At 44.6% G+C, this 22,620-nt stretch overlaps 1 protein-coding gene and 1 long non-coding RNA gene across 2 annotated transcripts in view; one reads left to right on the plus strand and one right to left on the minus strand.

Annotated features, from left to right (window-relative positions):
- The window catches only part of CHST3 (carbohydrate sulfotransferase 3), a 60,968-nt gene extending 54,706 nt beyond the window's left edge, over positions 1-6,262 (plus strand). Inside the window, exons 2-3 of the mRNA XM_032231738.1 lie at positions 1,388-1,654; positions 3,782-6,262. Of these exons, the coding sequence (XP_032087629.1) occupies positions 1,518-1,654; positions 3,782-5,021 (1,377 nt within the window). The 5' untranslated portion in view covers positions 1,388-1,517 and the 3' untranslated portion in view covers positions 5,022-6,262. The remainder of the gene's footprint in view (positions 1-1,387; positions 1,655-3,781) is intronic.
- LOC116518397 overlaps positions 1-22,620 on the minus strand; it is a 54,197-nt gene that overhangs the window by 6,271 nt on the left and 25,306 nt on the right. The window contains exon 2 of the long non-coding RNA XR_004256550.1: positions 21,861-21,974. This is a non-coding gene — a long non-coding RNA (uncharacterized LOC116518397). The remainder of the gene's footprint in view (positions 1-21,860; positions 21,975-22,620) is intronic.

The following is a 22,620-nucleotide window of genomic DNA, read 5'->3' on the forward strand; positions in this document are numbered from 1 at the left end:
ATAGAGAGATCCAACCTGGATCTAAAAAGAAATTTCCTGACAGTGAGAATAATTATTCAGTTGAATAGCTTGCCTCTAGAAGTTATGGGTGCTCCATCACTGGAGGTTTTCAAGAAGAGAAGGGGCAGCCATTTTGTCCAAAATGCACGAGCAAGGAGTTGCACTAGAATAGCGGTTCTCAACCTGTGGGTCGCAACCCCTTTGGGGGTCGAACGACCTTTTCACAGGGGTCACTAAGACCATTGGAACTCTAAACTTTAGATTCCCATTGCGTTCCTCAAAATCCCCTGCGGATGGGCTCCGGAGTCATCGCCAGCCGTGCAGAGTGTCGCCGCGGCTCCACACCATAGAAAACATAGGTGCGCATGCACACCCCATACAATTACAGCCTCAGAGACTTTGTAATGGTGGGAACTTGTTCTCACTCACCTGGGCTTCTTCAGAAGCTGCCCTCCGAAGCTCTCCAAAGCCCTCCGAGGGTAGTGCCAGGTACTTTTAAGAGTGAGTGATTAAGTGAGTGAGATAGACAGACCAGGGGTGGGTTGCTCCCTTTTCTCTGGTTTGAATGTGAGCAGGCGAGCAGGCGGTTTAATGGCCCGCCTTTTTTGCTAGTTCGGGCGGGTGAAGAAAGGAGGCATGCAATAGTTGACAGCGAAGGTGCTCCCCTTCGTCCTTGGTGGAAGAGGTGCTTTATCACAAGCCTCTTTCTTTCTCTGCCTGCCCGAATGAGCGAAGGAGGTGCTAACCCCACACCGCCCGCTCTCCCACATTCAAACCAGCCCGCCCCCTCCTGTCTTTTGGCATGGGCTCTCTGGAGGGCAAGAGGGGGTTCTTTCCAAAGACTGGCTTTTTTCCTTCCCTCCTATGGCTGGAAAACAGACATTTTCACACCGGTGGCAGAAACACAATCCTAGGCAGTCAGTTCCGGCTCTTCCTTCCCCAAGCATGTCCCGTTGCTGCTGGAGCCGCTTTTGCTGAATCCGGCACGGCAGCGATGGCAAGAAGCGGCTACCAGCGAAGCTCTCAGCAATGGCAAGAGTCCTGCATATCAGATATTTTCATTATGATTCATAACAGTAGCAAAATTACAGTTATAGAGTAGCAACGAAAATAATTTTATGGTTGGGGGGTCACCACAACATGAAGAACTGTATTAAAGGGTTGCGGCATTAGGAAGGTTGAGAACCACTGCACTAGAAGATCTATAAGGTCCATCTCAATCCTGTTATTCTGTGTTCTATAACAGTGTGAACGCAAATCACAGCTTACTATAATGTGTGAGGCCAGCAATTATCCAAGAAAAGGCTTGAATCTATCTATGAATTTATTTATTTGTCCCTTAGCCTAAAGGGAAGATGTTCATTCTATCTTCTCTTCCTTTCTGCAGGATAGCTTCTCCTGAAGAAGATAAGACACTGCTTTCCATATTGCCCAAGAACCACAGGACAAAGAGTTTCATTTCTCCTCTGTGAGGGAATTTTTCGCTGGCAGGCTCTTGAAAAATACAATCTTTTCCCATGGATAAAATTCTCACATTGTCTCAAGATGTCTGGGAGCTACTTCACCGCCTGAGGATGAAGAGCAAGTACGCCATTCTTCTGGTCTTTGTGGTAGCCCTTGTCATAATTGAGAAGGAGAACAACATCATCTCAAGGTAGGGGGGGGAGGAAAAGAGGCTGTGTTGGAAAAGAGGCTTTCTTGGCCTTGTTCTCTGGCCTTCAGGCTGTACATGGTATCTTACCGAGCTTGCCACTCCCAACTTGCTATCACCAGTTCGCCAGTCTTTTGGAACCAGGTAAATATTAATATTACCCAGTCTGAATTAAGTTGCATCTTTATTCACAAATGCAGCCAGATGATTCTCTTAAGCATGGACTGAGATCTATTATCGGTCAATAATCAAGAGGTGGGATTCAGCCGGTTTGGACCGGTTTGGGCAAACCAGATGCTAATTTTACATCTGGTTCGCGGAACCAGTAGTTGCAGGGACTGGTTGGCCCCACCCATCCCTCCCTTTCAGGAGTCTCCATGCGGCCCGTTTTGGATGCCAGGTAAGTGCAGGATCTGTGTTGAAGCTCTGGTGAAAAATGGGCATCCCAGAAGTTTTGGAAGTCTGGAAACGGGCCTGTTTCTGGCCTCCAGAGAGCATCCGGAACCTGGGGGAGGCCGTTTTTACCATACTGGAGGCTCGAGGAAAGCCTCCACAGCCTGGGGAGGGAGAGAAATGGGCCTCCTGGAAGTTTCGGAAGTCCGGAAATGGGCCGATATCCAGCCTCTGGAGCTGAGGGGAGGCTGCTTTTGCCCTCCCAGAGGCTTGAGGAAAGCCTCCAGAGCCAAGGTAGACGAAAATCCCCCCCCCCCCCCGCCATGGTGCAGGAGGCTGAGCAGGCCACACCCACCATGGCCACGCCCAACCAGCAACCAGGCGGAGAACCGGTTTCTAAAATTTTTGAATCCCACCCCTGGCAATAAGGCTTTATTCCTCAAGCCAAAGGGTATGAAAATGAATGCACGCATACTCACTAACGAATGAATAAAATATAAATTGAATGTACTATAGAAGCTGAATAAATAAATAAATCACCTGTACACAACAGTCTCATCTGGCTGAGATCACGTATCACAAGCATGAATGGTTAAATAAGCCATATTTGATAGGATTTTCTAACAAAGCTGTGGGTTAAAAGGACAAGTCCTACCACAGTTAGAAATTAATCAACATTAAGCTACCTAGGTTAGACATTGGAGGTCTCTACCTGAAGAAGTAATTGGTTTTTTTTAAAAAGAATAAAACTTGTAAGTATTTATATTATTTTTCTGTGTAGTATATATCTTGACTTTTTTTGTTCAGGTTCTATGAGTGAATACATAAATTTACTATCTAATTTGGCAGGAATCTATCTGCAGTATTAATGCCAGTGATGGCGAACCTTTTAGATACTGAGTGCCCAAACTGCGTGCGCATGCCCATACTGAAAGGTGTGAATGCATGGACATGTGCGGACATGCACGCATGCGCAGCAGAGACCGGTGGGAGGCAGGGCATCCCAACCCCGGCAGTGCAACAAGAGGTAAGATCTTTTTCTTTTGTGAGCTTCTACTTCGTCGTTTGCAGGGAAACAGAAGCTCACGAAAGAAACGCCATGGAGATCTGACCTGGGGCGATGGGGCAAGTGCTAGCAGAGAGGGCTCTGCATGGCATAGGTTCCCCTCAAACTTAACATTGAGCATCCAAATTACTAAAACTCAGAGGCATTGTGGTAAATCATTTATGGTACCAGGACTGAATGTTTAGGCTATTTATACGATCAGAAGCAATAATAATTAATATATTCTAATTACAAGTAAGTAAAGGAAAAGTATTTTCATACTTTCTTGCTTCTACTGACATTAAAGAACATTAAAATTTGTAAGGCTACAAGACGGTCCGTGCAGGGCAGTCATGTAGGACAGGGGTCTGCAACCTTGTCAACTTTAAACCTGGAGGACTTCAACTCCCAGAATTCCCCAGCCAGTTGGTTGAGGTTGAGAAGGTTGAGAAACACCGATCTAACTCTAGGATGTGCTAAGTTCCTTGCAGGCCAGAGAGATCCTGTGGAAAATTGAGTATCTTCTTCAGCAGATGATTGAGAGGGGAAGATGATGATTCTGAAGATAGAAGAGAAGAACCTGGCTTGGATTAAGAAACCCGTTCTTTCCATCTCAGAATAACATGCCTGCTGTCTTTTTTAAATATCACTGCTGTTCTTGGCCCTGATGATTTTATTCTTCCTCTTCACAGGGTTTCAGACAAACTGAAGCAGTCACCACAGTCCCTGCCGGAAGCCAACAGCACCGATTCCGGGTTGATGCTGCCAGAGAATGGCTCCCTCTTGTCACTCAGCGCACTGGATCTTGCCTTCTCCCAGCTTAAGGACAGGTTGCAGAACATCACTTTGCAGCTCGGTGGGACTCTCCTGGCCCCCACTCAAAGGACACGGAAACATGTTCTCCTCATGGCCACCACCCGTACCGGATCTTCCTTCGTAGGGGAATTCTTCAACCAGCAGGGCAACATTTTCTACCTCTTTGAACCCCTGTGGCATATAGAAAGGACCGTATCTTTCGAATCGGGCGGTGCAAATGCGGTGGCCTCGGGCCTTGTCTACAGAGATGTTCTGAAGCAGCTCTTCCTCTGCGACCTTTACATTTTGGAAAACTTCATCGTCCCATTCCCCGAGGATCACCTGACTCAGTTTCTCTTTCGGCGGGGTTCAAGCCGCACGCTGTGCGAGGAGCCCGTTTGCACCCCCTTTGTCAAGAAGGTCTTTGAGAAGTACCACTGCAAGAGCCGTCGCTGCGGCCCCCTGAATGTGACTCTGGCCATGGAGGCCTGCCTGCGGAAGGAACACATGGCCCTTAAGGTGGTCCGAATCCGACAGCTAGAATTCTTGCGCCCGTTAGTCGAAGACCCCCGCCTGGACCTGAGGATAATTCAGTTGGTGCGGGATCCTCGGGCGGTGCTGGCCTCCCGCATGGTGGCTTTTTCGGGTAAGTATGAAACCTGGAAGAAGTGGGCTAACGAAAGGGTGGCCACCCTTAACGCGGATGAAGTCCAGAGATTGAGGGGCAATTGTGAAAACATCCGACTCTCGGCTGAACTTGGTTTGAAGCAGCCATCATGGCTCCAGGGTCGCTACATGCTGGTCCGCTATGAGGACATTGCCAGGTCTCCTCTCCAGAAAGCCCAGGAGATGTACAAATTCACTGGCATCGCTCTCACCACGCAGGTGGAGGACTGGATCCGGAAAAACACACAGGCCCCTGAAGATAGCAACGGCATCTACTCCACCCAGAAAAACTCCTCCGAACAGTTTGAGAAGTGGCGATTCAGCATCCCCTTCAAACTGGCACAGGTGGTCCAGAACGTCTGCACACCAGCCATGAAACTCTTTGGCTACAAGTTGGCCAACAGTGCCGAGACTCTTACCAACAGATCCATCAGCTTGCTGGAAGAGAGGAGGAACTTCTGGGTCACGTAAAGGTTTGCCTTCATTGGTGGATTTTTTTCTCTCCAGTCATAGCATTCTTTGAATTGAGAAGAAAGTGAATGCAAGAATATGTATATTGAGGAAGGAACACATGGGCAGGAAATGTTGGGGGATAGGTTGCTTCCACTGGTCTTGAGCATTCAAGCAAAGAGCTTTTGGCTTTATCTGGAAGCAAGCATCACTTGCTAGCATATTTGACACTTCCAGGTGGATTTTAATGGGACCACAACACTTGACACAAGGAAGTATTCTGAAGCTAACACAGAGTGGAGGATTACACCCTGTGTCCCAGTTTCCCTACCTCATGTCCACATGCTTTCTGTCGGAGATGTTGTCTCTCACCTTCACCAAACGTCCAAAGAGAGTGAATGTTTTATATTTAAAAATAAATTTATCACTTGGAAGAAAAACCATGGGCTTTTTGACTTGCAGAAAACCTGCGAGAGAAGCAGAATGTTGCACTGATCTCCTCTAAGGCAGCCTTAAAGAATCTGTCAACCAGATATTTGGGAAGGGAAGGAAAGAAAAGCTATTTAGCACCACTGACAGCGAGAAAGCTGCTCCATGTATAGACAGAGCGTGTTTTGTACACGTTTTTCCCTAAAACCCTCAGATAAATTGAGGCCTTGTTTTAAATGGTGTGACTGGAGAAGAGAGATGCATGGCATAGAACAGAGGTGGCTCTTACCTGTGAGAAGACTTTGGGCCACACACAGTTTTATGCACTTAGTACTGTTTTTATCCTAACTCACTCAGTGCTTTGAGAGATTTAAAGCAAACAAGCAATGAAATATTCTAAGAGAAAGAGACTGGAACAATAGTCACCCTATCTCTGTGGACATGAACTTTTCTTATGCCATTAGTGGTTGTGCTGTCCATTAGCCTTTTCTTTTTTTTTAAGTATTTCGTCTACTTTTCTTACTTATCTCTGAATCAGTTGCTTCATCTGGTGTCTGGAACACTAAAGTGAAGAATGCTGCTTTCTCATCCCATGAAAGGAAGCGGCGGCTTTTAATTGTATTTTTCCTCCTTCACCCCTATAATTGTTTCTGTCCTTCAAAGTGATGTTGGAAATTGACAGTACTTCCCTTCTGTAATTTCTGGGGAGATGGTTTCTTCCAAGCCACATTTGTTGAAGCAGAAAGAGGGAAATCTTGGAAGCATTTGGTGGGATGCAATTTTTTTTACTGCCGGTTCTGTGAGCGTGGCTTTGTGGCAGTGGAAGGGGAAGGATACTGCAAAATCCCCATTCCCTCCCCACCCCACTAACGTCCTTCCCAGCTCCATTCTCCTGTGCAGGGCAACAAAAGAAAGCTGGGAGGCAGCGGGGGCAGGGCCAGCCTATTTGCCGGTTCTCCGAACTACTCAAAATTTCCACCACCAGTTCTCCAGAACCTGTCAAAACTGGCTGAATACCACCTCTGCTTAGAAGAGGGGAGAGAGCTGGTGGACTTCCTCAAGAGGAAGGCAGCAAAAAATAACAGACACCTAAAAAGTCTGGTTGCCACTCTAAAATTCCCCTGACTAATTATCAGGGATGGATCCAGCAGGAAATACCTAATGAATTTCACTGAGCTGTTCATCAGAAGCACTTATTATCATGGTAGAAGGAATATAACCCAACTGGGAATTTGGTATTTCATTCCCCCAGTGGAAGCCATATCAGGAGCTTGATTGCCAAACAAAAAAAGTACTCACTTGCAGGCAATTCAACCTCGTTTTCTCTGAACCTGGTTGGAATCCAATTCCTCCCACCTCCTCCAAATTCCCAGCAATATTATTTGAGTGGTAAGATTTTCAACATATTCAATTTTTGGGAAAGATTGACATGGATTATCACGTCCCATTTTCAGTTAATCAATGGATAGATTAATATTAAGAGCCGAGGTGGCACAGTGGTTAAATGCAGCACTGCAGGCTATTTCAGCTGACTGCAGTTCTGCAGTTCGGCTGTTCAAATCTCACCGGCTCAGGGTTGACTCAGCCTTCCATCCTTCCGAGGTGGGTAAAATGAGGACCCGGATTGTTGTTGGGGGCAATATGCTGACTCTGTAAACCGCTTAGAGAGGGCTGAAAGCCCTATGAAGCGGTATATAAGTCTAACTGCTATTGCTATTGCTATATCAGGGACTGAACACACACACACACAGTCACACACACACAGACACACAGAGGGAGAGAGAGAGAGAGAGAGAGAATAAAGTATGCTTGTCGCCTCTCTGCAGTTTCATTAACAATCAGAGTCACCTGTGATTGTCTGGCAGTGCTAATTTAACACCTAAGCTCTACCTTTTCTTATCTGTGGTGAGAAGAACATTTAATGCTCCAGCAGTTTTCGTTCCTTTTCCTTAACAAAACCAAAAAAAAAGACAATCATTTAAATAACTATTTCTTTTCTTCTTTTCCATGGAGCACTGCAGTGAATAGGTGTCTGCATTTGTTTTGATACACTCTAGGTAACAAAGATCGATATGACCATCATTTGGTTTCATGGCATTGACTGAATGAGCAGGGATGGGCTTTGCGTAGATGTGCCAAGAATGTGTAATCACGAGGATGCCTTTCCCTTCTTATGTGCCTGCAAGAAAGAATACCGGCTTCCAAACAGCATATGATAATTCAGATTTGTTTATGAATAAAAAAGTAAGGTTCTACATTTAGGCAAGAAAAACAAAACGCACAGGTACAGTATATGTGGTACTTTGCTCAATAGTAGTAACTGAGAGGGATCTTGGGAGTCTTAGTGGACAACCATTTAAATATGAGCCAGCAGTGTGCAGCAGCTGCCAAAAAAGCCAACACAGTTCTAGGCTGCATAAACAGAGGGATAGAATCAAGATCACGTGAAGTGTTAATACCACTTTATAATGCCTTGGAAAGGCCACACTTGGAATACTGCATTCAGTTTTGGTTACCACGATGTAGAAAAGATGTCAAGACTCTAGAAAGAGTGCAGAGAAGAGCAACAAAGAGGATTAGGGGACTGGAGGCTAAAACATATGAAGAACGGTTGCAGGAACTGGGTAGATCTAATTTAGTGAAAAGAAGGACTAGGGGTGACATGATAGCAGTGTTCCAATATCTCAGGGGCTGCCACAAAGAAGAGGGAGTTAACCTATTCTCCAAAGCACCTGAGGGTAGGACAAGAAGCAATGGGTGGAAACTAATCAAGTAGAGAAGCAACATAGAACTGAGGAGAAATTTCCTGACAGAACAATTAACCAGTGGAACAACTTGCCTCCAGAAGTTGTGAATGCGCCAATACTGGGAGTTTTTAAGAAGATGTTGGATAACCATTTGTCTGAAATAGTATAGGGTTTCCTGCCTAAGCAGGGGGTTGGACTAGAAGATGTCCAAGGTCCCTTCCAACTCTGCTATTCTATTCCATTCCATTCCATTCTATTCTAGATCTGAGATACCATTAAGTTCCTCCAAGGATGTGGCTAAAATCAGAACCTTAAAGCTGTATAGCGCCACTGCATGTCTGAATTGCAGGCGAAACTGGATTGTCTATGAAAAAAGTGATCAAGAAAGAAAATGATGGAGCATCGGCTAACATTCCCACAGTTGATTCCATCTACAGTTATGATTTGGTTTTCCTATTTATATAAGTAAAGTGGTGCCATGCCTACATACACTGTGTCAACTGACCAGTGGTGGGTTTCAAAAATTGTTCGAACCTACTCTGTGGGTGTGGCCTCCTTTGTGGGAGTGGCTTGCTGCCCATGTGACTGGATGGGAGTGGCTTGCCGCCCATGTGACCGGATATGAAGATGCCGACGACATTTGTCAGAACCACCTTAAATTACCTCACACACAGCACTGGCATGCATAAGAACATGATGTAAACTTTGTTTTTTAAAAGGCATTGTTGGTTTGCGTTAAAACAACTTCAACACACGCAACTTCAACACCACAAACGCAGTAGTCATCCTTACCTTTCACAGAGGCACTGAGTTTTATAAATATGAGCATGATAGAGTAGAATAATCATATCCAAGGACCAGTGGTGGGTTTCAAAATTTTTTGGAACCTCTTCTGTAGATGTGGCCTGCTTTCCAGGTCCACTGGTGGAACCTCTTCTAACCGGTTCGGTAGATTTGATGAACCGGTTCTACCGAATAGGTGCGAACTGGTAGGAACCCACCTCTGCAACGGACCCTCAAATATAAGTCATAGCAGTCTTTCAGTTAGTTAACCCACTACAAGGCTAAAGCAGCCCCTTGCAGCACAGGTGTGTTCTTGCACATACCTTTATGTCTCTGACAAGCCTTTTGATATCCCTCTATAACCTTGGATAAGCTCTGTTCCAGAACTACATCCAAGTGTGTTGAAATATTCCTAACTATCCTACAAAAACATTCTGAATTAAATGTTTCAACCAGCACTGTATTTGCTGCGCAATAGTGTTTTCTCCTTTGTGGTGGACTATTACATTGCTTGGTGGCATTGGTGGTGGAGCTAGGAAATTTATCTTCATTTTGTTATAATTATTTATGTGAAAGAGCTGGGGCTGGATTTAAAAAAAAAGCCGCAACTTCCTGCCTTATTTTGAACTTTCTGTTCTTTTCTTTTTGAAAGCTGCAAGCTCTGGGGTTCATTTATTTACTTGTTGTACGGAGAAGATAACTGTTGCTTTGGTAGAAGGAATCAAAACGGCACAAAAATAAATAAAAACAATTTCCCCCAAGAATCGGGGGTCAACTTGGTTTTCCAAAGAAGGGGTCGACTTATTTTCCAAAGCACCAGAGGGCAGGACAAAAAGCAATGGATGGAAACTAATCAAGGAGAGAAAGTCTGGAATTATGGAGAAACTTCCTAACAGTGAGGACAATTAAGCAGTGGAACAGCTGGCCTCCGGAAGTTGTGGGTGCTCTTATCACTGGAGATTTTTAAGAAGAGACTAGACAGCCATTTGTCAGAAAAGGTATTGGATTTCCTATTTGAGCAGGGGATTTGACTAGAACAGGGTCTCCAATCTTGGCAACATTATGACTTATAGACTTCAACTCCCAGAATTCCTCAGCCAGCAAGAATTCTAGGAGGTGAAGTCCACAAGTCGTAAAGTTGCCAAGGTTGGAGACCCCTGGACTAGAAAACTTCCAAGATCTCTTCCAAAGTCCCTGAATTGAAAAAAAATAAGGTGATTGTAGTTAAATAATTTACATTTATGTTTTCCTTTTTAAAAAAAAAAATGCAACTCTTAATTTTGAAGAAGGGTTTTATTTAATGGAAGGAACAGGAGAGCAGATAATTTCATTCCATTATCCCTGTATAACCTTGGAGCAGTAAATCTTAGAGAACTGTCGTGGAAACTGATTAAAGAAGCAGGGTGATGCCCTAACTCTATTTTCTGGATCCTCTCTTCAACATAAAACTTTTTTTGCTGGACAGAAACAAATGATTTATTATTTCCCATAAAAAGAAAAAGAAAAAAGCTTGTAGTTGCAATCACACCAACGTTTTAAAGAAAGTATGCCCAACGTCTATTCTTTTTTTAAAAAAAAACCCTTAAAATTGAATGAAGTTTGGAAGAAAGGAACACTATTGTGTGCAGTTTCATTCCACCAGCACCAAAACTCAACACACATTTCTGTATGGAAGCCAACTGGCCTTACGTATCCCTGCATTTGTGAGGTTTGTGGTCAGAGAGTCTATTTAGCCTTCCCCCTATGAGGGATTGGTTGATCTGAAATGAAATGATCTGTGTTTTGTATACAGTTTCACATGCAATTGGCAAAGATCAGCTGGCAGCCAGAATCTAGGCTGCATCTTCTATCTCGGGACAGCCACCTTGCCAATTCCTAAAACCAATTAATTCTAATTCCCCCATTTTGCATTTTGGCAGACATGGAAGTTTTTAGTTCTGCAAGACTGAGGGTACATTTATAGAGAGATTTATTTAAGTTTATATGGATACGATGCAGTCATACTGTATGAAGTATGTATGTGGGCTTCAGTGCCATAATCCCTGGCAGCATTCCTAATTCCAAAAAGGATGGAAAACAGGCCAAGCCTAGAATCCGGTTTCAGGGTAGGAGCAGCAGACCCATTAAGGGAGACTAGAGGCGTTTGACCTTCCTAGAACAAGGCTATCATTCAAAGGGGTGCGTATTTATTCAAAGAAGACTCTTAAAGAACTTTAGTGAACATATCTCCAGTCTGAGAAAGAGGGAAGGAGACCCTGACCTTTTAAAATAAAAGCGAATAGCTTTCAGATATTTAGCCTGCTAAATTAGCACAAAAGCAAGTTTTCCAACATCTTCTAACCACTTCATTTTTGGACAGTTGGTGCCCTAACACCTCAACACCTCAACCTCTGCAATTTGAAGTTGTGTGGACTTCAACTCCCAGAATCCCCCAGTCTGCATGAGTCCCCATCCACTACAGACACTTTAGGAGTTATCAGAGCTGCTCCATACAAATTGGTAAGGTAAAAGTAAAGGTTCCCCTCACACATATGTGCTAGTCATTACCAACTCTAGGGGGCAGTGCTCATCTCTGTTTCAAAGCCAAAGAGCCAGCACTGTCCGTAGACTTCTCTGTGGTCATGTGGCTGGCATGACAATGCCGAAGGCACACGGAATGCTGTTACCTTCCCACCAAAGGTGCTTCCTATTTTTTTACTTGCATTTTTACATGCTTTTGAACTGCTAGGTTGGTAGAAGCTGGGACAAGTAGCGGGAGCTCACTCCATTACACGGCCCAAGGGATTCGAACCGCCAAACTGCTGACCTTTCTGATTGACAAGCTCAGCAACTTAGCTACTGAGCCATCGCATCCCAGGCAGTAGATGGCAGCAAAGAAATGTTTCTCTATCTGCTATCCATGTCCTACATCGGAGTTGTCAAACTAGATTTCATAGAGGGGCGCATCAGGGTTGAATTTGACTTTGAGGGTGGGATGGGTGTGGCCACAGTGGGTGTGGCCAGCTTGACATCACTTGTGTCGGGGGCGCCTGTAGTGGCCCAAGCGCTCTGCCAGCAAAAATGGGCTCCCGATCTCAATTTTCAGCTGCAACAGCATCCTGCACCCCTCTGCCAGCAAATATGAAGCTAGGGTGTACACAGCCCCTCCGGGCTCCATTTTCGCTGGCAGAGGGCTGCGGGGGGATGTTGCAGCCCAAAACGGAGCCTGGGTGGGCTGCATGCGGCCCTTCCATGCTCTGTTCTCACTGGGAGAGGCACCGTGAGCCTGTCCTTCACTGTTTCCAGTGTGGCCCAGGCTTTGAGTTTAACACCTCTGTCCTACACAATCTCCGTAACCTTTCAGAATACCGATGATGTACGGACTCAAGCCTCTGAATTCCAAGAGATAAAGCCCACCCATTTTATAATGGGCAAGTATGAGAACTATGGTAGTATACAGCCCACTTTCCTTTAAGAGCTGAGAGATAGGGGTACCCTTCCTCCACCTTCTCTTCTTGGAGTGTGGGTGGATTTTGTTCCTTTTTTTTTTTTACCTAGTGTGTGTCCTGTTATACAGATAGTCCTTGACTTACCTTACCACCATAACTGGGACCAGAATTTCCATTGCTAAGCAAAATGGTTATTAAGTGTGTGGTGCCCAATTTTACAACCTTTTTTTGACGCGGGTGTGAAGTGAGTCAGCAGTTATTAACTGAAGCCTACTTCCGTCATTGACTTGTCGGAAGCCAACTGGGAAGCTTGCAAACAGCAGTCACGTGATCCCAGAAAATTGCAACTGTCGTTAAGTCCATACCAGTTGACAAGCACTTTTGATCACTTGAGCATGGGGATGCTGAGACAGTCCAAGGGCCAGGCCTAAGTCACTTTTTAAAGTGCTGTTCTAACTTTGAACACTTGCTAAATGAATGGTGGCACCTGTATCCTATGTCAGGGTGTTCTGACCTAGGCTTCCCAAAAGCACGAAGCCAACTCCTTGTCCCGATAAAACCCCTTTTATTTAGTTTTAAAGTGAATTCCTCTCCAGCAAAGTCTTTCGAGAGATTTCACAACTGCAGACCTTTATCAGGCTTGGAGAGCTGCCAGGCCGATATCTTCCAAACGCCACACTGTAGCAGACAATACTTGGCAAGAAGTCAGGAACTAATTGCCTCCTGCAAACTCCCCTCCCCTTTCACCCCTCATTCACCTTGGGAGGGGCCATTTACCATCCACCTGTCGCTTTACTCCTGTGTCGACCATTGTTTCTTAGCTGTTCCCTTCTCCTGGCAGCTATGCACATGTGCACACTGGGAACAGGCTCCAGCTGTTCTTCTGCCACACTGATCTCTGACTCTGAAGGCAACTGATAACTGTCAGAAGGCCCTGGCCCCATCTCTGCCTCCAATGCAGAGCCCTCATTAGAGCCTTCCTCAGACTCCAGGACTGGCCCATGTTCCTCCCCAACCTCCTCACTGTCCGAATCTGCTGCCAGATTCTGCTGCCAGATCCACTCGCCGCTGGCAGGCCACAACACAGGGCTCTCCAACCTTGGCAACCTTAAGACTTGTGGACGTCAACTCCCAGAGTTCCTCAGCCAGCCAGCTGAGGAACTTTGGGAGTTGAAGTCCACAAGTTTTAAACTTGCCAAGGCTGGAGAGCCCTGTCCTGTGTTGTATTTTTCAGTTACACTGACCACGAAGAGGCACCAGAAGACCAGTTCCATCCATTATCAGGACTTTTCAGATGCAGATACCTAGAAAATGTTCTGGGGGATTCAAAGCTTCTGTTCAGAACTCAATAATAGCCCCATGTAAGCAAACTAACCTAAAACAATTGAATTCAGTACTGCTGGCTTAACAGTTTCCTTCTTCATCCTTTATTAACATTTTGTCCCTCAAAACTGCAATAGAAGATCTGGGCTCTGGCTGATATAGTGAGGCTGTCTAGCTGTCGATTTCCCAGGCAATAAAAAATTGGCTTCTCTTATTTTAATCTGTCATTTCATTAACTCCTTTGTCCCAGTTTCTTTCTGAAGCCCAAAGCGATAAAAAGCTCTCTTCTTTAAGCCTGATCGTTAAATGGACAATCCCCTGGCGGAAACAGCCATTTCAACTGCTTTAAAATAGGAATGTCTGCAGAGAGGATATAGGACATGTCACACATTTTAAAGCCGCAGGGGTTATTTGCATCGAAGAAAGAAGAATAAAAGAAGAAAGCAGGAGCAGCTAGGGTCTGTGGCTGGAGATTGTGCGCAGCTGGTCTTTGGCAGCAAGAAATAAAACTAACAAACAATGTATACTGAAAGATGTCCTTCTCTCTAGGTAAATAAAGATTGAAGAAGAGCTTATCAAATGTGCAGACGACATCAAGCTGGGGAAATGGGGAGTGATTGGGCTGAGAGAGAATGACTAGCCCAAGAACAAGCAGCTGGCTTAAATGGCTAAGGCGGAGTTTGAACTTGCAGTCTCCTAGTTTCTTGCTTGGTATCTTAACCCCCTAGACCCGTGATGGCGAACCTATGGAACGCGTGCCACAGGTGGCACGCAGAGCCTTCTCTGCGGGAATGCAAGCCATCGCCCCAGTTCAGCTTGACTGCGCATGCACGCGCCTCCCACTATCCAGCTGGTCTTCGGGGCTTTGCCGCAAAGTGCGGGGGTAGGGCACATGCAGGAGATGTGTGTGCATGCACAGGAGCCATGCATGCAAGGGTGGAGTGCATGCACAGGGTCGTGTGCGCATACACAGGGTTAGGGGCACAGGGGATGTCATGTGCATTGCATTATGGATGCACACACACACACACTTTTGGCATGCAATGACAAAAAGGTTAGCCGTCACTGCCCTAGATCAAACTGGTTGTTTTGTTAGGTGCAATCCTTGCAAATGGGGGAAGAATGATTTCTACTCTACTAGTAAATCCTTTCTTTGAAAGATAACCCAGAAAAAGGAATAATTATGAATTATAATTCAGTTGAGGCTAAATTACCTGACACACCCCAGGGTGTGGTAATATGTATAACCGTGCAGTCCTCTACATAGAAAAAATAGTTACGGTAAATTGTCTTGAAACATTGCAGCCTAAAAGGTAAATGTAAAGGTTCCCCTCGCACATATTTGCTAATCATTCCTGACTCTAGGGCACGGTGCTCATCTCCATTTCAAAGCCGAAGAGCCAGCCGTGTCCAAAAACGTCTCCGTGATCATGTGGCCGGCATGACTAAATGCTGAAGGCACATGGGATGCTGCGACCTTCCCACCAAAGGTTTGTTTTTCTATTCACATTTTTACGTGCTTTTGAACTGTTAGGTCGGCAGAAACGGGGACAAGGGATTCGAGCCGCCGAACTGCCAACCTTTCTGTATCAACAAGCTCAGCCTCTTAGCCACTGAGCCACCGTGTCCCTATTTGCAGCCTAGTATCTACCAATAGAAAAGATTATTTGGGAAATGGGGAAATCAAGAAGGGTAAGAGGAAATTCTAAATTAAGATCAGTCGAAATAGTTGGATAGTATCAGTCTTGTTTTCAAAACATACGTGAAGTTGTTCACTGCAAAGAGATTGGTTGAAGAGAGAAAGGGCCTCTTGCGGAGACATTGTTGGGTAGAGCCTATTTTCAATTCCTCTTTTTATTTTTTTGAGCAATAGCTCAAAATAGGAGGCAATAATAAGCATCATCTTTGGAAAGACTCTGGTTTGCTCCACTGCTGTGCTCAGCAAACCAGATAATTCATGTTCTGATGTCTCAGTTTGCTCTCTTAAAGTTCCCATTGTTGGAACTTTGAAGGGGTTCAACCCAGAGTTCATTTGAGGCACACAGGACTGGGCTCAAACGATTCTACATCAGACACTTTGTGTGAAGACCCAGGTCTCTGGAAAAGGGTCTAATGCTGGGAAAGGGAAGGGACGAGATGAAGAGGATGGCCGGCAGCAAGAGGGATGGACTCTGGTTACAGTGGCAATGAGTGCATCACAATATTTGAGGGGCTGCCACAGAGAGGAAGGGGTCAAGCTATTTTCCAAAGCCCTTGAAGGTCAGACAAGGAATAATGGCTAGAAACTGACCAAGGAGAGATTCCACCTAAAAATAAGGAGAAACTTTCTGACAGTGAGAGCAATCAACCCGTGGAACAGAAGTTGCCTTTGGAAGTTGTGGGAGCTTCATCACTGGAAGCTTTGAAGAAGAGACTGGACTGCCATTTGTCAGAAATGGTGTAGGGTCTCCTGCTTGGGCAAGGGTTGGACTAGATGACCTACAAGATCCCTTCCAACTCTGTTAATCTAATCTAATCTAATCTAACTGGAGACCTGAAAGACAGTGATGGATAGATTATCTTGGAAAATATCTATTAGTGGGCACTAAAAGTTGCAAATGACTGCACATAACTCAATTCTCACCCAGTCAACTACTACACAAAAGTTTATATCCAAGATGTGCAGTGGCCTGAGAAATGCTCTAAGGAACATTGCTGGCATCTGATTACATAATCATTAGGTATGCAAGAAAGGGGGAGAATTAGGCATGTGTTTGGGGAAAATAGTCTGGAAAATCAGTTCTGTTAATCCGTTGCATCAAAATCAGCAGTCTGTCTGTCTCTCTGTCCATCCATTATTCTCAAGGGAATGGAGTGACAAGAGAGGGAAGAGAATGGAAAGTAACTTTTCAGAAGAATGATTGGTTCTTTACTAATCAATAATTGCTAATTGAACTAATGGCTCTATTAATCTATTCTTGTGCAATGCCTACATCATTAACATCCCATTGTGCATTTTTAATGTCTTGGAATGATGATAGAGAACAGGCTGAAGTTCGGGATAACCATTCATGCAATGCAAACATAAAAATATGGACGAAGTAGTAATAATACTTTTAATGTGCATGGATACATATGCTTGAATTCATGAACTTTAAATCGAATTACTATAATTAAGATTTTAAAATAGATTGGATCTCCCTTGATGAAATAGACCATGTGCTCATTTGGTCTGCTATTTCAGGTTTAAATAAAGTACACTATAAATAAAGGTACAGGTGAACTGGGAGGAAGGAGATCCAGGTTCTTATCCAACCTCTTAGTGCGTCCTTCTTCACAAGGTTGTTACCATGAGAAAGATAGGAGGCAGCCCTGTGTATGGTGCCTTGAACTTCAGTACAAAAAATGGGATATAAATCAAACCAATCGGGATATGTGGGTAGCCTTTGGTGCACTAGAAAGAAAAGGCAATTATCGACCACAGAACACAGTGAAATTCTTCTGCCCACATTATTTAACTCTTTCTATCAATCTTTCAATAGTCATGATGTTCAAAAGAAAAGACCATCCAAAATTATACTACTGTCAGCGTTCCAAGCAACGCCCCCAATGAAAGACTTAGTTTCCTCAAAGTTCCATTTTATGAGAAATGTCATATTGGCACATCTGGGAAAACCCGAATCTGAAAGTTTCCAGGTTTTCTCCACCTAAATGAAAGTTCAAGTCACATGTTCCAATCAGGCATCATCCCAACTGGAGATGCCTCCCAGTCATGCTGGCTGCAGGCGGAGGGCAAAGTGTCCTTGACTCTTTGAGAAAGGAATGTTATTTAGACTATAACTCACCCACACTCCATACAATCTCCCCTCCCGTTTTCCCACAGCAGAAAAATGTGGCAGGCCTGAAGGCCCAAATGTAAAAAATGGTTTCCAGGTCTGACAACTACTTTAGTTTGAGATTAAAAATATCCAGATTAAAAAAAATAGAAGTGTGTAGCAACCACTCAAAAAGCCAATGAAAACCTAGGCTGCATTAACAGCGGGATATAAGATCATGTGAAGTATTAGTATCGCTTTATAAAGGCCACACTTGGAATATTGCATCCAGCTTTGGTTACCATGTTATTAAAAAAAAAATACAGAAACTCTTTAAAGAGGGCAGAAAAGAGCAACAAAGATGATTAGGGGGCTGGAGGCTAAAATATATATGAAGAACATTTTCAGGAATTGGATATGGCTTGTCCAATGAAAAAGAAGAAAAGAAAGAACGGGGTGACATGGTAGCAACGTTCCAAAAGTTTCCCATAAAAAAGAGGGAGTCAAGTCAGTCAACCTATTCTCCAAAGGACCAGAAGGCAGAACAAGAAGCAATGGATGGAAACTAAACAAGGAGAGAAGCAACCTAGGAGAAATTTCCTGATGGTTAGAACAGTTAATCAGTGGAACAACTTGCCTCCAGAAGTTGTGGGAGCTTCATCACTGGTGGCTTTTAAGAAGTCAGCCACTTGGTTGGAATGGTATAGGGTCTCCTCAGTTGGTGGGATTCAAAGTTTTTTACTACCGGTTCTGTGGGCGTGGTTGGTGGGCCTGTCAGGGGAAGGTTACTGTAAAATCTCCATTCCCTCCCGATCAGCTGGAACTCGGGAGGCAGAGAATAGATGGAGCTGGAGCCAGTCAGAGGTGGTATTTGCTAGTTCTCCAAACTACTCAAAATTTCCGCTACTGGTTCTCCAGAACCGGTCAGAACCTGCTGAATGCCACCTCTGGGTCTCCTGCTTGAGCAGGAGGTTGGATTAGAAGACCTCCAAGGTCCCTTCCAACTCTGTTATTCTGTTAAAAAAAAAAAGAGGAGTGGCTTTGAATACATAGTTGTGGCTGCCATCTTGACTTCTTTCTACACCTCCTTTTCCCTATCCAGCCAACACCCCTGGAGCTTCATATCTGTAAAGCCAATGCAGTCCTTCCCAGTTGTGACCATTCCCAACACTCCAATCGCAATCAAGGCATTCGTTTGTGCAGTTCTAGTAATGCCTTTCCATCAGACAGGCTGTTGACGTGTGGTTCAAAATTAACCAGAGACTGGCAGGAGGTGGCACTAACTTTGCTCCTTGTCTTCTTAACTTCCTTTCGCCTACTTTTGCTATTCTGTTTGGGGATTCTAAATGACTACCCTACAATTTGCCGAGGGAATAAATAAGTCAAATGCCATATGACAAAAATAGCCCAAGTGGGAAAGTAAAAACACAGGTGGTTCCTTTTACTCATAGTTGCCTGGGAGAAAAGAGGAACAAAAGTGTTTGGATGGTAGAGACTTCCCACTTTGGCATTCTGATTGTAACTCAGAATTTCAAATCAGCTTGTTCTTGTGGGCATTGGGGTGGAGAAGATGATAGTATGTCTTGCTTTTCTCAGGCGACTGTGGAATGGGAGTCTTTCTCTGCCACTAACCAAAGAAGTGTGTCACTCTGGAGACTGCACATAACAGTTTCCAAGAATAATAAGCTGACAGTTAGGAGAGCATACATTGAAATGTTGGACTTCAGTTCCCAAGATTCCCTGTGTACACGGCCTGCAGACTGGCTAAGAAATGCATGTAATCTAGCCTGGAAGGCATCAGATATAACAGGGGTCTCCAACCTCGGCAACTTTAAGACTTGTGGACTTCAACTCCCAGAATTCCTCAGCCTCAGCAGGGAGGGAGTTAGGGAGGGAGTAAAACCTAGTGATTTTGGTGCGCAATTCTCAGTTTTGGCTATTTAATAGACTTGGTCTCTAATAAAACTACATATTTCTCAACAAATGGAGCTAAAGAACATTTCTACTTACAGGTTTAAGTTGTGGCAGGTCTGACAGTGGCTGGGTTTTCAACCAGTTCTTGCAATTTGAGCTTCTAAGAGCAATTGGAGTATATATGTTTTCTGTTGCTTTTTTGCTTTATCCACATGAATGTACAGTAGTGGCCAAAATTGTGGAAACCTTTTGGGAAAAGGAACCGCTGCAGGCCTGACAAATAGGGGCGGAAGGGACCTTGGAGATCTTCTAGTCCAACTACCTGCCTCTGGCAGGAATACTTTATTGCATTCCAGACAAATGACTATCCAATCCTTTCTTGAAGACCTTCAGCGATGGAGCACCCAGAATTCTGGGAGGCAAACTGTTCCACTGATTAATTCTTCTAACTGTCAAGAAATTCCTCCTTAGTTCCAGATTACATCTCTCTTTAATGAGTTTCCGCCCATTGCTTCTTGTCAAGAGCCGAGGTGGCGCAGTGGTTAGGGTGCAGTACGGCAGGCCACTTCAGCTGACTGTTATCTGCAGTTCAGCGGTTCTAATCTCACCGGCTCAAGGTTGACTCAGCCTTCCATCCTTCCGAGGTGGGTGAAATGAGGACACAGAATGTGGGGGCGATATGTTGACTCTGTAAACCGCTTAGAGAGGGCTGAAAGCCCTATGAAGCGGTATATAAGTCTAACTGCTATTGCTATTGTCCTGCCCTCAGGTGCTTTGGATCAACGGTCACCAATGGTCGGCAGGAAAATTATTTGCATTTTTTATATTGCACTAAATATTATTTATCTTTTTTAAAAATCCACATTAGAGGTCCGCGGGATTTAAAATTATGGATTTTGTGGTTCCTGAGGTCCAAAAAGTTGGTGATCCCTGCTTTGGATAATACATTGGCCATCAACCCCCCCCCCCTTTCTCTGGGATAGCCCCCCCCCAAAGTACTGGAAGGTCACCCTGATCAGTTCGTCCTTTGTTAAGCTAAACGTACCTACTTCCTTTAACCATTCGTCATATGGTTTAGCCTCCAGATCCCTTATCGTAGATTTTGTAGATTGTAGATTTTCTCTCCGCTCTTTCTAGGGCAGTGATGATTAACCATTTTGTTGTTGGGTGCCAAAAATGTGAGCGCGCATCAGTGGTGGGTTTCAAATTTTTTTTAGAATCTCTTCTGTAGGTGTGGCCTGCTTTGTGGGAGTGGCTTGCTGTCCATGTGACTGAGTGGGAGTGGCTTGCCGGCCATATGACTGGGTGGGAGTGGCTTGCCAGCCATGTGACTTGGGTGGGCCTGACCAACTTGTAAAATGTGGTAAAACTCACTTAACAACGCTCTTGCTTAGCAACCAAAACGTTGGCTCAGAAACTCTGGCATTTGAAACATGCATGTCTTAAAGCTGTCAAGTTACAAGACCCTTGCATCCCTAACCCTTTAGAAAAAAAAAACCCAGGAGTGTTCACAATTGATAGCTTTAAGACTTGTGGACTTGGAAATGATCCGTTTCTGGCTTCCGGAGGGCCTTCAGGGAGACAGGGGAGGCTGTTTTTGCCCTCCCTGCCTTCAGGAAAGCCTCCAAAGCCTGTGGAGGGCAAAAATGGCCTCCCCCAGCCCTCCAGAAAGCTGAAAATCAGCTGGCCAGTGCTGACGGCTGGCATGCCGGCTGATATAGCTCTCCGTACCACCTGTGGTTCACCATCACGGTTCTAGGGTCTCAGCATCTTTTTTGTATCATGGTGACCAGAACTGGAATGTGAATCCATCCCAAAATGACAACAAAAAATTAGGCTTCTCATACTTCTGAAGAATGTACGATGCTGATGGCTGATATGTATTGATCCAGCAAATGTAGACTTTTAAATGAAACTTGGAAACTGGAGTATTGGGGGGTAGGGGGAGAGATGATGCCTCCCTTGCATTGGAATTTATATTAGCCGGTTTCTTCATCTGAAATTAGGGACAAATTGTTTTGTCAGGGCAAAGCCAGAAGAGTAAGCAGAATGGTAAAATCGCCTGAAGGCTGTTATCTCTCCTGCCACTCTGACTTACAAAAGGGAATGTAAGCAATAACAAACACCCCCTTATTTTTCATGCTGCAGCTGCTATTCCTTTCAGATCTCTGTAATCCTTGCCAGGTACTGATTATATCCACTGCTGTTATACCAGGTTGTTGAAACCTGGTTTACTGAGTAACCTCAATTTGTTGGGTTTGCATAACATCAGTCAAAGCTCAGTGACTTATGATTGGGGTAGCATCAGCAAAATAAACAAACCACAATTAGAAGAAATTACAGGGTTTGGGTTCATATAGCATACTGAACCATGATCAAATAAAACTGTGGTTTTAGTTGGAAGGTACTGAATATATTGGCACATGGTTGCATTTCTCTTACCTTCATACATTTCTGCCCTCTTGACTTTGTGGGCAGCTTTCTTCCAAAGGAGGAATGTGAGTTTCAGCAAAAGCAAATTCTGCGAAAAGGCTTCAGAATTTCACTTAGAATAACCTGTGTAGAAAAAAAAATATATACAAGAAATGTCAAGACGCTATTGACTTTTCAGTTGAATACTATTTTGCTTTAGAAAATTGTACCTGTAAGATCATGGAGGGTTTGCCAGGGTTTATAAGTGCCTAAGTTGGCTTGAAACTCAACATTAAGAAAACTAAGATCATGGCATCCGTCCCTCTCAATTCCTGGCAAATAGATGGGGAAGAAATGGAAGTAGTGACAGATTTTAGTTTCCTGGGCTCCAAGATCACTGCAGATGGGGACTGCAGCCAAGAAATTCAAAGACGCTTGCTCCTGGGGATGAAAGCTATGGCAAATCTAGACAGCAGACTAAAAAGCAGAGACATCACCCTGCCAGCAAAAGCGCGTATAGTCAAGGCTACGGTTTTCCCAGTTGCAATGGATGGCTGTGAAAGTTGGACTATAAGAAACACTGAGCACCAAAGAATGGAGGCCTTTGAACTCTGGTGCTGGAGAAGACTCCTGCGAGTCCCTTGAACTGCAAGGTGATCAAACCGGTCAGTCCTAGAGGAGATCTGTGACCTGTCAAAAGCGCGAACGTCATAAGCGCGCCGATAATACAGCGGCGCTAAAACCGCGATGTCAAAAGCGTGTCGACAACAGCGCGCCGACAACAGCGCGC

This window comes from Thamnophis elegans, chromosome 15 (assembly GCF_009769535.1).
Source record: "Thamnophis elegans isolate rThaEle1 chromosome 15, rThaEle1.pri, whole genome shotgun sequence".
Lineage (NCBI taxonomy): Eukaryota > Metazoa > Chordata > Lepidosauria > Squamata > Colubridae > Thamnophis > Thamnophis elegans.